Genomic DNA, 15,771 nt, shown 5'->3' on the forward strand with positions numbered 1-15,771 from the left:
AAAAGGTATACATATTTGGCAGGCAGTACCAAGTATAATATTTCCACTGTACACATTCCTGGTGGGCGCTGTAGCAACTATCGGCTGGGAAGCGGTGTCAACGCAAGTCAAAGCATATATCCCCAGGACACCATGGATGTTCATAGTAGCAGCCAAAAATGTATTAAAGTAATCACATCACACAATGCAATTTACTGCTGTGATGTGACCTCTTTATTAAATTTTTTTATGCAATTTTGAAGATCCATGGTGTGCTGGCGATTTATGCTGTGGCATACAGTACCACCAACAAACTCCGCTCATTTAGGTGAATGTCACAAATGCAAGCCGAATGCTTATTTTGTGGTTGCAGCGTGGTATATTAATTAAAATTGCCTCTTTGGCTGACTGCTTCACATGTCCATGAATTAGCCAAAGCATGCTCTCCACCGTGGTCGGCCACACTACTCCTCACTCCTGGTCAGCATGTCTTACCAAGCCATCACTTTGGAGGACTTGTTGGATTGCTCTCCATGCCCCCCATTCCATCTTGTCCTATTTGCACTGTTGGACCCTTCGAATCCCATACCCACAGTTCCCGGGTCAGACATTGCCAGACGACTACCATTAGGCCATGAGCATGTGATGTCTTGCAGATTTACAATTGTGTGTGCATCAACCCCTGAGGAAGTGACGCTATGTCACGAAACGTATCGGGTTACATCGATGCAAGTTCACACCCAGGGCTGTCTTTAACACAGGGCAAAAGGGGCAGCTGCCCTGGGCCCAGTCATTGTTGTGGGGCCCAAAGCAGCTGCCCCTTGAGCCTGCGCTGCCTGCATATAGGTGATTTGGGAGGGCCCATGAAAATATTTGCCCAGGGTCCAATCAGTATTAAAGACGGACTATTATGGATAGATCTTTGAACACTGTACCTGGCTACGGAAGTAATATGTATATGTTGACCAATCTGCTTGGCCATATGGCAATTTTGTCACTGTTGATCTTTTGGAAATTGTATTTACCAATAAAGCATTTTATCATTGAGTGTATTGCGCCTCATCTAAAGTCCCACAGGCAATTCAGATTTCTTTGAATTAGCCAAAAGGTCTACATATGCAAAATGGGTTATCAAACATGGACGGGTCTTCTAAAAAGCCACAAAATGAATAGATCGATACTTACTTTTCTCAGATTTCAGAGTGGCTCCACTCCAGACATCGCTAGAACAATAAGGGATGAATCTGCAGAGAGAGGAAGGTCACAGTGGTAAGAAGCACTCCGTGCACCAACACCAGTTCAGTACTGAATACATTTTATGAATGTAATATGGCAGACAAGACACAGGCGGTACTTACACCATATTGGCGTTCCACCAATGTGGATTCTCCTCGGGCTGGGTTGACAAAATCCCTGAAGCTGAAATATGAAATGAAGCTTGACACGAAACACATATGTGGAATGGGGGGGGGGGGGGGGGCATGACACAAGAGTGACAGACAAAGAGCGAGCTGATGCTACAGAATGGGAGGAGTTAAGTGGTAAAGGCTAAAGCACAAAAAAAAAACTGCAATATGGGTAAAAAGGTGGTTTAACACACTGGGACAATGGGATCTTAGCATTGGCACACTCACCAGTTTTCGTGGCTGGCCACAGTTTTGAGCTCATGAGTTTCCTCGTGGTGTCATAGCGCAAGTCACAGTTCTCCCGGTTGATGCAGTACCAGCCACCTAACAGCGAGGGGCGATAGAAGGAGAGAGGATTAGAACAAGCAAAGTAGCAGTACATTTATAAAAACACATACAGAATGAAGATTTATCAAGCCTCAGAGTTTGATTTTTTTTACCCGTAAACTTTAATGTGCTCCTGTGTCTTGTGTGAGCCACATGTGGCCTTTCCTTTATGGGCTAATACAGCAGGAGGATGTCTGTAGCCTCCACGGCATCCTTGTTTGGAGAATTGCTCCCTAGCTTGGTGGTCAGTGAAGAAGGGTCCATTATACTGGTGGTGGTCAGTGGGAAGAATGCCCCTTACATCGGTAGTGCCGCCTTACCCCAGTGGCCAGCCCAGTGCCTCATTACATAAGTGGCCATTGGAGAATTGCTCCCTAGCTTAGTGGTCAGTGAAGAAGGGTCCATTATACTGGTGGTGGTCAGTGGGAAGAATGCCCCTTACATCAGTAGTGCCGCCTTACCCCAGTGGCCAGCCCAGTGCCTCATTACATAAGTGGCCAGTGGAGAATTGCTCCCTAGCTTGGTGGTCAGTGAAGAAGGGTCCATTATACTGGTGGTGGTCAGTGGAAGAATGCCCCTTACATCGGTAGTGCCGCCTTACCCCAGTGGCCAGCCCTGTGCCTCATTACATAAGTGGCCAGTGGAGAATTGCTCCCTAGCTTGGTGGTCAGTGAAGAAGGGTCCATTATACTGGTGGTGGTCAGTGGGAAGAATGCCCCTTACATCGGTAGTGCCGCCTTACCCCAGGGGCCAGCCCAGTGCCTCATTACATAAGTGGCCAGTGGAGAATTACTCCCTAGCTTGGTGGTCAGTGAAGAAGGGTCCATTATACTGGTGGTGGTCAGTGGGAAGAATGCACCTTACATCAGTAGTGCCGCCTTACCCCAGTGGCCAGCCCAGTGCCTCATTACATAAGTGGCCAGTGGAGAATTGCTCCCTAGCTTGGTGGTCAGTGACGAAGGGTCCATTATACTGGTGGTGGTCAGTGGGAAGAATGCCCCTTACATCAGTAGTGCCGCCTTACCCCAGTGGCCAGCCCAGTGCCTCATTACATAAGTGGCCAGTGGAGAATTGCTCCCTAGCTTGGTGGTCAGTGAAGAAGGGTCCATTATACTGGAGGTGGTCAGTGGAAGAATGCCCCTTACATCGGTAGTGCCGCCTTACCCCAGTGGCCAGCCCAGTGCCTCATTACATAAGTGGCCAGTGGAGAATTGCTCCCTAACTTGGTGGTCAGTGAAGAAGGGTCCATTATACTGGTGGTAAAAGATAGTTCGGGATAGTCCGCCATTACCTACTTACCCTCAGATACCTAGGGAGTCTGCTTACAGGGACCCCGTATTACTCTTTCAACACCTACATTGAATTTACCCCCATTGGGAATCTACAAATGGAGTTATGTAAGACTACGTCCTCCGTTTGCTGACTGATTTTTGGGATCCTTGAGGGAATTTTGTGGATAGGTGCGGCCATCTCCGCTGTCATTATTACCTTCCCCCTGCTTCCCCAATTACTGCTTAATATCGGTTCCTCATTTTGACATGGAATAATAGCATATATCTACCTATATGTCAAAATATACGACCAAGGAAGTAGGAATGTAGCAGTCTCTTGGAAATACAGATTCTTATCGGTTTGCCTTTTAACAATCCCTGTGGCCTTCCCCTCTTTTTCGTCTCATCTAGGATGTCTTTATGTGTCTGAGATTTGCTTCCGCTGGACCACTGAGAAAGGCGACTGACCGAAACGCGTCTGGTCCTACCCCTAGCTTCTGAGACGTAACCCTAGGCCACTTGCTTGTTTTTTTAAGTGTCTTGTTTAGCTTTATATGTATCTGTAGTTTATAGAACATGTATTTTTGTATAATACATTTTTGAAAAAACGTATTACTCAAGTCCTGGTCATTGCCAATTAAAGTCCCACTCCCTAGGGGATCTGTTCTTTGGTCATTATACTGGTGGTGGTCAGTGGGAAGAATGCCCCTTACATCGGTAGTCGTGTGGGTGATCCTTTTTCCCTTACAGATAGCTAAAACAATCAATCACTGTTGTCATCTATAACCTGAGAGGTAGAGGTTGTTCTTTGCTCAAGGAACCCCTAGTAATCTCTTGAGGAACCCTGGTTGAGAAAAGTAGATTGAAATCTTGTGAGATTTTGGAAACAGTGGCACCAGTGTGCAACCAGAGCTGCAGAGCAGGGAGGACTGACAACATCAAATGGCCAATGAATATGGAAAACTTAGCAATGCCGAGATGAATGACAAAATGTGGTTGATGTGGTCTGGATAAAGAGGAGATCTTGCCAATGGACTTCCCAAGATTTAATTTTTTTTTTTCTAAGCTGCTGTAGTTAATAAATGCAACCAATTAACGTGATTCCTTACTTTGATGGCACTTGAGTTCATGTGCCATAGTAGTCAAACATCTAAAACCCTCGGAAACCCATGCTCCTGTGGCCCCCTTCCTACTACATCCTGCAGACTGACATTTCATGCATGATCAAAGGAATAAAAATCCTGCATTGCATTTTTTTAATCTGGCTCGGATATAATCAGGTATGACAGGCAGGCAAATCATCAGTCAAGTCCAAACCGTAACCCGAAATATAAGCTTTGTGTGGACTGACCCTTTAGAGGCTTTTAACTCGGTAGAAGCCAACTTCATGGCCCCGTAAACAAATGATATTCTCTATGACTTCTGACAGCGTAATCCAGTGAGTATGTAATATAAAACTGCGAATAAACTGAAATAAAATGCAAAGTATATTTTCCTTTCTGAAGAAGCTTTCATGTGGACAGCGGCTGATTGGCAAACACCGTCGCCACTCGGGTGTAAGAAGTGGTTATACTTATGTTCTCTCCAAGCCTGGACTTAACCTCTGACCCGAGGTCATGCTAACATGTCCTTCGTTCATTCATTCAAGAACGTGTTTTGGAAGCGAATGGCGTTCTTACAACTCTCCACCGCAAGCTCTGTTTATTTTCTCTTCCTCCGTTTGGGCAGCGGGCCCAAAATATCTAGCAATGATGAAAAAAAAAAAAAAGTTGAGTTTTTACCTTCCAAGAAGACGAGCCACCGCCGACTCCCTTTGGACTCTTTTAGGTAGTAACTAAAAAGTAAACACAAGATGGATTCTTAGTCTGTGAACCGCTATCAAAGGAAAGATTTCGAAATCTTGAATACACATTGACTTTGAAACTTTTTGAATATAGATATGGAAGAGAGGCACAGAGAGGGGCTATATACCACACAAGAGATTTTACTTGGCTACCATGACCGATTTTAGGCCACATCTAAAATATACGTTACATCCTTCCTAAAACAAAATGAATCTATATATCATAACTTCCTTACAAGTACAAAAAATAAATAATGAGCTTATTTTTACAGAAAAAAAGAAAAAAAATGATATACAGTGGGTACGGAAAGTATTCAGACCCCCTTAAATTTTTCACTCTTTGTTATATTGCAGCCATTTGCTAAAATCATTTAAGTTCATTCTTCTTCCTCATGAATGTACACATAGCACCCCATACTGACAGAAAAACACAGAATTGTTGACATTGTTGCAGATTTATTAAAAAAGAAAAACTGAAATATCACATGGTCCTAAGTATTCAGACCCTTTGCTGTGACACTCATATATTTAACTCAGGTGCTTTCCATTTCTTCTGATCATCCTTGAGATGGTTCTACACCTTCATTTGAGTCCAGCTGTGTTTGATTATACTGATTGGACTTGATTAGGAAAGCCACACACCTGTCTATATAAGACCTTCCAGATCACAATGCATGTCAGAGCAAATGAGAATCATGAGGTCAAAGGAACTGCCTGAAGAGCTCAGAGACAGAATTGTGGCAAGGCACAGATCTGGCCAAGGTTACAAAAAGATTTCTGCTGCACTTAAGGTTCCTAAGAGCACAGTGGCCTCCATAATCCTCAAATGGAAGACGTTTGGGACGACCGGAACCCTTCCTAGAGCTGGCCGTCCGGCCAAACTGAGCTATCGGGGGAGAAGAGCCTTGGTGAGAGAGGTAAAGAAGAACCCAAAGATCACTGTGGCTGAGCTCCAGAGATGCAGTCAGGAGATGGGAGAAAGTTGTAGAAAGTCAACCATCACTGCAGCCCTCCACCAGTCGGGGCTTTATGGCAGAGTGGCCCGACGGAAGCCTCTCCTCAGTGTTAGACACATAAAAGCCGGCATGGAGTTTGCTAAAAAACACCTGAAGGACTCCAAGATGGTGAGAAATAAGATTCTCTGGTCTGATGAGACCAAAATAGAACTTTTTGGCCTTAATTCTAAGCGGTATGTGTGGAGAAAACCAGGCACTGCTCATCACCTGTCCAATACAGTCCCAACAGTGAAGCATGGTGGTGGCAGCATCATGCTGTGGGGGTGTTTTTCAGCTGCAGGGACAGGACGACTGGTTGCAATCGAAGGAAAGATGAATGCGGCCAAGTACAGGGATATCCTGGACAAAAACCTTCTCCAGAGTGCTCTGGACCTCAGACTGGGCCGAAGGTTTACCTTCCAACAAGACAATGACCCTAAGCACACAGCTAAAATAACGAAGGAGTGGCTTCACAACAACTCTGTGACTGTTCTTGAATGGCCCAGCCAAAGCCCTGACTTAAACCCAATTGAGCATCTCTGGAGAGACCTAAAAATGGCTGTCCACCAACGTTTACCATCCAACCTGACAGAACTGGAGAGGATCTGCAAGGAGGAATGGCAGAGGATCCCCAAATCCAGGTGTGAAAGACTTGTTGCATCTTTCCCAAAAAGACTCCTGGCTGTATTAGATCAAAAGGGGGCTTCTACTAAATACTGAGCAAAGGGTCTGAATACTTAGGACCATGTGATATTTCAGTTTTTCTTTTTTAATAAATCTGCAACAATGTCAACAATTCTGTGTTTTTCTGTCAGTATGGGGTGCTATGTGTACATTCATGAGGAAGAAGAATGAACTTAAATGATTTTAGCAAATGGCTGCAATATAACAAAGAGTGAAAAATTTAAGGGGGTCTGAATACTTTCCGTACCCACTGTATCTTTATAGAAATATTAACCCCAAATTAAAGCTGAACATCAGAAAAGCAAATACATACAAAGCTAAACATTGTAACCTGCCAAAGAATTATTAATTCTAGCCTTGTGATCCTAGTAGGTGACCTCAATTTTCTCTTTTGCTTGAAAGCAAGGCCTCTTTCCCACGGGCAATCCGATCCGATCCGCCTGTCAGTTTTTCAGGCGGATCTTATCGGATGCTCCATGCATCCCTATGGGGCAGCGGATGTCAGCGGTGACATGTCTGCTGACACCCGCTGCTATCCGATCCGATCCTGTCCATGAAACGGATGGAAACCCTATTTTCCATCCGTCTGGAGGATCAGATCGGATGGGATTGATCTCCCCATAGAGGACAGCGGGGATCTGACAGCTCCGTCTACAGAGCGTAGACGGAGTTGTCATCCACCTGCTCAGCGGGGATCGGCGGATCGATCCCCCCTGCTGAGCAGAACGGACTCAGTCAGGCGCACGACCTGTGTGAAAGAGGCCTTAATCAGCTTAGTTACTACTAGTCTGAGAAGCAACATGCTGTTGAGGTGAGCACTCTGCTCTCATCTCCAGTAAGGCTGCATTCACACCTGAGCGTAGCGTCTTTGGGCGTTTTTATGAGCGATTTTAACACGTTATTATGATCAACTGTGGTTCGTTTTTATGCAGTGTTTTTGCTGTTGGGCATTTTTTTTTAATAGCCAATAGATAAAAGGTCTTCCGTTTCATCATTTGTTGCCATGTTATTTATCCACTTCCTGGGTTAAAAAAAACGCGCCAAGACGTGCAAAAGCACATAAAAATGCGTGTTTCCATGTAATTCTACGGAAGTAAAAACGTGCCAAAAACGCCTAAATCTGCCTGATTCGAGCTCCAAAAAAAGCCCCAGAACTTTTTTGAGCTGCAGGCATTTGGCTTCATGCGACTTGGGAGTGGAGATGTGAACCGTCTCCATAGAAAAGCATTGATTTTTTTCTCCTCCAGCGTTTGAGCTTCGAGCTTCAAGCTACAAAACACTCAGGTGTGAATGGGGCCTAAGGCAGGAAAGGAAGAAAAGAAGGAAGGAAGAAAAGAAGGAAGGAAGAAAAGGAAGGAAGGAAGAAAAGCAGAAATATATATGTATATATATATATATATATATATATATATATATATATATATATATATATATATATATATATATACACACACAGTATATATATATATATATATATATATATATATATATATATATATATATATATATATATATATATATATATATATATATATATATATATATATATATATATATATACACATATACACACACATACATACATACACACACACACACACACACACATACATGCATACATACATACACACATATACATACACACACACACACACAATAATATTAGAATATATGCAGGTGCATCTCATAAAATTAGATAAAATTATATCATCAAAGGCCTGATTGCTTTCAGTAGTTCATTTCAAAAAGTGAAACTCCTATTTTATATATAGATTTGTTACACACAGAGTGATATATTTCAAGCATTTCTTTCATTTTTGACGATTAGGACTTACAGCTAGTGCCAACCCAAAATTCAATATCTTGGAAAATTAGATTATTACATAAGACCAATAAAAAAAAAAGTTTTTTTAATACAGAAAAGTTGGCTTACTGAAAAGTCTGTCCATGTACAGTATAGAATGCACTCAATACTTGGCCGGGGCTCCTTTTGCATGAATTACTGCATCAATGCGGCGTGGCATGGAGGCGATCAGCCTGTGGCACTGCTGAGGTGTTATGAAAGCCCAGGTTGCTTTGATGGCGGCCTTCAGTTTGTCTGCAATGTTGGGTATGGTGTCTCATTTTGCTCTTGACAATACAGACTCTCTATGGGGTTTAGGTCAGGCGAGTTTGCTGGCCAATCAATTATTGAGTATGTGACCAGGAATTGGTACTTTTGGCAGTGTGGGCGGTGCCAAGTCCTGCTGGAAAATGAAATCAGCATCTCCATAAAGCTGGTCAGCAGAGGGAAGCATGAAGTGCTCTAGAACTTTCTGGTAGAGGGCTGCGCTGACTTTGGACTCAATAAAAACACAGTGGACCAACACCAGATGACATGGCTCCCCAAATTATGATGGACTGTGGTGGAAAAATTTGCATTCAATTAGAAAATCAAGGTCCCAGAGTCTGGAGGAGGAGTGGAGAGGCACAGAATCCAAGTTGCATGAGGTCCAGTGTGAAGTTTCCACAGTCAGTGATGATTTGGGGAGCCATGTTATCTGCTGGGGTTGGTCCACTGTGTTTTATCAAGTCCAAAGTTAGTGCAGCTCTCTAGCAGGAAATTGTAGAGTACTACACACAAACCTAAACCTTGTGGACAGCCTTCCCAGAAGAGTTGAAGCTGTTATAGATGCAAAGGGTGGGCCAACTCAATATTGAACCCTAAGGGATGCCATTAAAGTTTATGTGCGTGTAAAGGCAGGTGTCCCAATACTTTTGACAATATAGTGTATATTAGGCTTTAAAGTGGAGCTTTGAAGTGTTACATCATCATTTGGTAAAGTGTCAGACTCTAACTTGCCTCCTTTCTCCATGGCCATACTGAAGAGAGGGGAAACATCCCCGGTATAGAAGGGTTCATCTTTTTCTTAGACCATAAAAAAAAAAAAAAAAAAAAAAGTTCATTTGTGAGGTTTTTTTTTTTTTTTCAAAGGAGCAATGCCAGGCCCCTGCAGACTCCTTCAGCTCTATGTTTGTACCAAGGTATGGACTTTCAGTTACTGACCTGGAGGAAGAGTAGGTGGACTACAAAATGTGGGGATTACCATGTTTGTATTCCATTAAGAACTACATTGGCAGATGGGATTTGCAGTTTATTTATTCATAGATCTCAGTTTCAAAAGTGACAGCTGCTGCAGGGAAGAAGAACCCTACACGCTGCCAGAGACAGGTATCCCCCTTTAAACAAGTGAATCTTTAATTGGAGTGCAGAGTGGTGCACTGGCAATGAACACACACAATCCAGGTGCAATGAAAGAACTTCTATTGAAATAGTGCAAAGACAGTTCACAAATACCCCCAAGTGGGAAGATGTTGCAAGTCCAACACTTTCCCTCCTCATCAAAACCCTTTCCGTCACTAGTTCTGTCCCTACCAGGTGGGTTTAGCTGTCTCTACTCTACCTACTCACAAAATGCTTGCCAAGCTTGGGAGCCAGGGCCTTAAATATGCTCTGCCGGACCCAAGATGGCTGCTAGAATCACATGGGACGCCAGCATTTCAGTGACCCAGGAAGCCATAGAGCAGGATCCTTTAAACTCTGGCCCTCCAGTTGTTCAGGAACTACAATTCCCATCATGCCTAGTCATGTCTGCGAATGTCAGAGTTTTACAATGCCTCTTGGGATGTGTAGTTCCACAACAGCTGGAGGGCCGTAGTTTGAGGATCCTTGCCATAGAGGAACCACATTTCTTTTGACTTCTTCTCTAAGTGCAGAAGTGCGCCACCCGCACTGGAGAAAGACTGCACCTGCCTACAGGTCAAATATAAAACCAAATGACCGTTGATTTACTGGGAGAGTCGGGCGCATTGCTCTGCGCCCCGAAGAGCCGCCAATCGGCGCCTCTACACTGCCCCACTCCCCCCCATACCCACCACTAGTCCGGCGCCCCAAGTGGGCTGAAAAATTGATTTTTTTTTTTTTATCTTTTTTTTCTGTGGCCACAGATTGGGGGGGGGGGCGGCGCCCCTGCGCCCCCTATAGACAGGCCGCCACTGCTAAAGGCAAATAAACATTCCGCTTTGCAAGTGCAGTTGCATTTTCATCCGATCTCCCATAGAGGAGAGCGGGGATCTGACAGCTCCGTCTCTGCAAAGTAAGCGGAGACAGAGCTGTCATCCACCTGCTCAGCGGGGGATCAGCGGATCGATCCCAGCTGAGCAAAACTGAGCCCATGTGAAAGGACCCATAGGATGAAAAACTGATGACTGAAAAAAAGGGTCCTATCACACAGGCTTGCCGCCCGGCGGACTCAGTTTTTGCTCAGCGGGGATCGATCTGCCGATCCCCACTGAGCAGGCGGATGACAGGTCCGTCTCTGCTCACTGCGCAGAGGTGGACCTGTCATATCCTGCTCTCCTCTATGAGCGATCGGATGAAAACAGACCGCCTGTCCCTTTTCATCCAATCCGATCCTCCAGACGGATGGAAAATAGGGTTTCCATCCATCCGGATTTCACGGACAGGATCGGATCGGAGAGCAGCGGGTGTCAGCGAAGAGGTCACCGCTGACATCCGCTGCTCCATAAAAAGGTACATTGAGCATCCGATCTGGTCCGCCTAAACAAATGACAGATGGAACTGATAGGAAAGCCCGTGTGAAAGGGGCCAAAAACTGATGACAAAAACGTGACTGAACTAATGAAATTAACGAACCATATGTGTGAAGGCACCCAATTAAACAAGCTGAAGTTAGAAGTTGATTGGTTTCTATTAGGGATAGACCGATATGGGGTTTTCAGGGCCGGTATCGATATTTTGGTCACAAACGCATCGGTATTGGCCAATATGGGCTGATATTTTTGTACATTTAAAATTTTGAAAAATAAAGACAATTTTTGACACAAATCTGATACTGAACATGTTCATTTTTGTTAAATGCCTAATGGCTGGCTGGCACTCTGTGGTGGGTGGCTGGCACCGTGGTGGGTGGCTGGCTGGCACCCTGTGGTGGGTGGGTGGCTGGCACAGGGCCTGCGGGTGGCTGGTTGGTACGTACAGGGCCTGTGGCTGGCTGGCTGGTACAGGGCCTGTGGCTGGCTGGCTGGCTGGTACAGGGCCTGTGGCTGGCTGGCTGGCTGGTACAGGGCCTGTGGCTGGCTGGCTGGCTGGTACAGGGCCTGTGGCTGGCTGGCTGGCTGGTACAGGGCCTGTGGCTGGCTGGCTGGCTGGTACAGGGCCTGTGGCTGGCTGGCTGGTACAGGGCCTGTGGCTGGCTGGCTGGCTGGTACAGGGCCTGTGGCTGGCTGGCTGGCTGGTACAGGGCCTGTGGCTGGCTGGCTGGCTGGTACAGGGCCTGTGGCTGGCTGGCTGGCTGGTACAGGGCCTGTGGCTGGCTGGCTGGCTGGTACAGGGCCTGTGGCTGGCTGGCTCGCTGGTACAGGGCCTGTGGCTGGCTGGCTCGCTGGTACAGGGCCTGTGGCTGGCTGGCTCGCTGGTACAGGGCCTGTGGCTGGCTGGCTCGCTGGTACAGGGCCTGTGGCTGGCTGGCTCGCTGGTACAGGGCCTGTGGCTGGCTGGCTCGCTGGTACAGGGCCTGTGGCTGGCTGGCTCGCTGGTACAGGGCCTGTGGCTGGCTCGCTGGTACAGGGCCTGTGGATGTGGGAGGGTGGCTGTCTGGCACCGGGCTGCTGTGGGTGGGTGATAGACTCCCGCGAGACTAGCCCCGACTCCAGACGAGGCTGTCCAAGGCGAGGGAGGCGGCCTAAGAAGGCAGAATGACGTCACAAAAATATTGGCAATATCGGCCAGTTCTGGGGCCGATATATGTGTCGCTGTTCTGGGGCGCTCTCCATCCACTCTAACAAACACCTCCCAGCATGTTCTAGTAGTCAGAAGAGAGGGTAGTTGCATATACAGCATGCTTCCCACCATCTCCCAATGATGGCAGTCAGTTTGGAACAGACCTCAAACTGTTCTGGGTGACCAATTTAGGAGATTGGCAAATTAACAAATCAGCAGCCCATCTCTTTTTTTTAGGAACCAAGACAAAATTTATATACATGATCCCTAAAAAGGCTCTATAGCTAAATAGCCAATAATAGCGGTTTGTCTAGACAAACTCATAAATGTATCCTGTGTGAATGGGTAAAATCAAATGTTCCCCCATTTCCTCTACAGGTTGAATGTTATTAATTCATATAAGATAGTGGTTCAAGAAAAATTTGCATTATGGCTGCATACTGAAAGGTAAAAAATCTTCAATCTTTAGAACCACTTTAAGCTGAGGATCATAGAAAATTAAATACTTATTTCCTACGATCCTCAGCTCCATCTTGTGTCCATAATGTGGTATTTTCCTGTTTTTTTTTGGAGCCACAGCTCTCCAATCAACAAAGTTCAGGGCTTCCTACTAATTGGAGTTCTGTAGCTCCAATACTCAGCAGGGATTGTGATGGACCACTTCAGAGAGACCACTGCTTCCATCCAGAGAGCCAGGGCCTTCTCTGAAGCAAGCCAATGTGCATTATGCTCATGTAGCTGTGCCCATTCACCAACTGATGGACTTTGACAACCTATTGTTCCCACGCATTGAAGTGATTTACCCAATTTAACTAGTAAGTACTCAATGGGCTTTTGGTTTCAGACAACCTCTGTTGTATAACGGGAGTTGTGTTTCTTGGTCACATGGTCTCTGCCAAAGTCTCTTGCACATGGACATCTGTATTTTTAAAGGATGAAAACCTCAAAAAAGTGATAACCTGGCTTTCTTCTCAATTCCTAGGTCAGGTTTGTTAAGCTTACATCTTCTTTCCACCAACACAACGATGACTTACCCGGCCGGGCTCCCATCATTGCAGGTAATGGACTGGTTTTGCAAAAGATGCAACTTCATCTCCTCATCCAGCCGCTGAGCAGAACACGGGTACAACGACTGTGCCAGGTTTTTGATCTGAGCCATGAAATTGTTCACGTTCCCTTCTACGGCAGTAAAATCCAATGGGAAGCTCTCCCCGCCCCCGTCAGTCCGCTCCCGGCTGCTGGGTACCAGCTGCTGCCCACGTCTCCTCAAGCTTTTCCTGCTTCCTGCGGTTATGGCACTGAGCAGGAGCAGCAGAGTAACACACATACCTCCGGCCATGCCAGGCTCGCCGTTGCACCCTGCAGAAAAGAACACCACAATTAATTGCCTTATTATAAGCGAAGGAGCAATTTACTAAAATATAGCAGATCTTTTATCTTGATAAGGCTTTTTCAGCCAGGGTTCCTCGAAGGTTGCTAGGAGTTCCATGAGCAGTGGTTAGTTGGTTACTACTTGCCAGAGGGAATTTTCTCAAGGATATCTTTAGAGAAGCCTTTAAACAGGGTTCCTCTGGGGCAGCCATTCTGAACTAGGGTTCCTCCATGCTAGGGGTTCCTTCAGCTGTGACAGAACTCCCATCTGATGGTGCCTGCATTATTCCAGGCCCAATGCTACTTGACAAAGACACTTGAAACTTGGAATTCTCCCCACTGACCACCAACATTAAGGGGGTATCTTCCTAGTAGACCACCAATGTAGGGAGGCATCTTCCCAGTAACCTCCAATGTAGGAAGGCATCTTCCCAGTGACCTCCAATGTAGGAAGGCATCTTCCCAGTGACCTCCAATGTAGGAAGGCATCTTCCCAGTGACCTCCAATGTAGGAAGGCATCTTCCCAGTGACCTCCAATGTAGGAAGGCATCTTCCCAGTGACCTCCAATGTAGGAAGGCATCTTCCCAGTGACCTCCAATGTAGGAAGGCATCTTCCCAGTGACCTCCAATGTAGGGAGGCATCTTCCCAGTGACCTCCAATGTAGGGAGGCATCTTCCCAGTGACCAATGTAGGAAGGCATCTTCCCAGTGACCTCCAATGTAGGAAGGCATCTTCCCAGTGACCACCAATGTAGGAAGGCATCTTCCCAGTGACCACCAATGTAGGGAGGCATCTTCCCACTGACTTCCAATGTAAGGGAAATTATTCCCATTAACACTGAATTAATTTAAAAAGGGTTCCCGTAGGCCTTAAAAATCACTTTAGGGGATCCCCCAGGGTAAAAAGATTGAGAGGGCAACTCTAGAGGTTGCTAGGGATTCCGTAAACAATGGCAGACTGATGGTCTACTGGATGAGGCCCCTATAGTTTTGGGATTGCTAATACTCAGCAGAACACACTGTGTGGGCCCAGTGCAGCAAATTTGATCTTGGATAAGTAATTAATGACACCAATGATCTGGCCACCAATGTAAGGGGGCCCTTCTTCCCTTAATGTTCTCTGCACCAAGAGCCATGCACCAAAACTAAAAGCGTCAACATCACATATATTAAAATCATTATAGTCTAGAGTAGGAGGTCTCCAAACCTCTAAACAAAGGGCCAGTTTACGGTTCTTCAGACTTGGGGGCGGGGGGTGGCTGAGGTCGAGTGGGAATAGACAATGTCTCAGGCTTGGTGGTCATTGGGAATAAGAAAGTTAGATAGTGCCTGTGATCAGGAGGAGGAATGGTGCCCCATCCTTGGCATCACTGGAAGGAATGGTGCCCCATCCTTGGCATCACTGGAAGGAATGGTGCCCCATCCTTGGCATCACTGGAAGGAATGGTGCCCCATTATTGGTGTCAATGGGAGGAAAAGTGCTTCTAATCAGTGGGCGTAATAGTGCCCCAGGGGCTGGGTGAAGCCTAGCAAAAGGAACGCATCTGGCCCATGGGCCTCAGCTTGGAGACCACAGGTTTAGGGAAATTAACCATTGACTTAAAGGATATATTAAAATCAGGGAACATAGACGTCCTGGTGTAAATTTTGCAAAAATAAATAATTAATAATAATAAATTATTATATACTGTATATATATATATATATATATATATATATTATATATATATATATATATATATTATATATATATATATATATATATATAATTTCTGTATCTCTCCGGCAGAATTTAATCCTTACTTTCAGTCTTGCACATGCTCCTATCCTGAAGAGAAACTGCTTACTCTGGTTTTACTGCACACTAAGCTTCTCAAAGTGTGCCCGAGAAGCTGCAGCAAGTCAAATAGAGCCTGCCGCATTTCCTGGCTAGAGGATGCCCAGCATCATCTGGTTCTTTACCCCCAGCCCAACTGTTCTGGACTCATCCCTTTCACTCATTGAAGCCACTGTGCTATACACACTCCAAAGAGGGCTGCATGGTATTTCTCCAGGAAGGTTCCCTGGTTGTGACAACTGTGGACCAGGTTTGTATTGAAAATGATCCCTTG

The 15,771-nt window shown here is 45.7% G+C and overlaps 1 protein-coding gene across 1 annotated transcript in view; it reads right to left on the reverse strand.

Moving 5' to 3' along the window:
- Positions 1-15,771, reverse strand: part of NOTUM (notum, palmitoleoyl-protein carboxylesterase) — a gene marked incomplete at its 3' end in the record, with an annotated part of 86,683 nt that overhangs the window by 28,420 nt on the left and 42,492 nt on the right. The window contains exons 2-6 of the mRNA XM_082271495.1: positions 13,322-13,646; positions 4,765-4,817; positions 1,614-1,709; positions 1,338-1,398; positions 1,165-1,223 (exon numbers count right to left, since the gene is read on the reverse strand). Coding sequence (XP_082127621.1) covers positions 1,165-1,223; positions 1,338-1,398; positions 1,614-1,709; positions 4,765-4,817; positions 13,322-13,626 — 574 coding nt within the window. The 5' untranslated portion in view covers positions 13,627-13,646. The remainder of the gene's footprint in view (positions 1-1,164; positions 1,224-1,337; positions 1,399-1,613; positions 1,710-4,764; positions 4,818-13,321; positions 13,647-15,771) is intronic.

Source organism: Pelophylax lessonae (genome assembly GCF_965119305.1).
Source record: "Pelophylax lessonae genome assembly, chromosome: 11".
In the NCBI taxonomy this organism is placed as follows: Eukaryota; Metazoa; Chordata; class Amphibia; order Anura; family Ranidae; genus Pelophylax; species Pelophylax lessonae.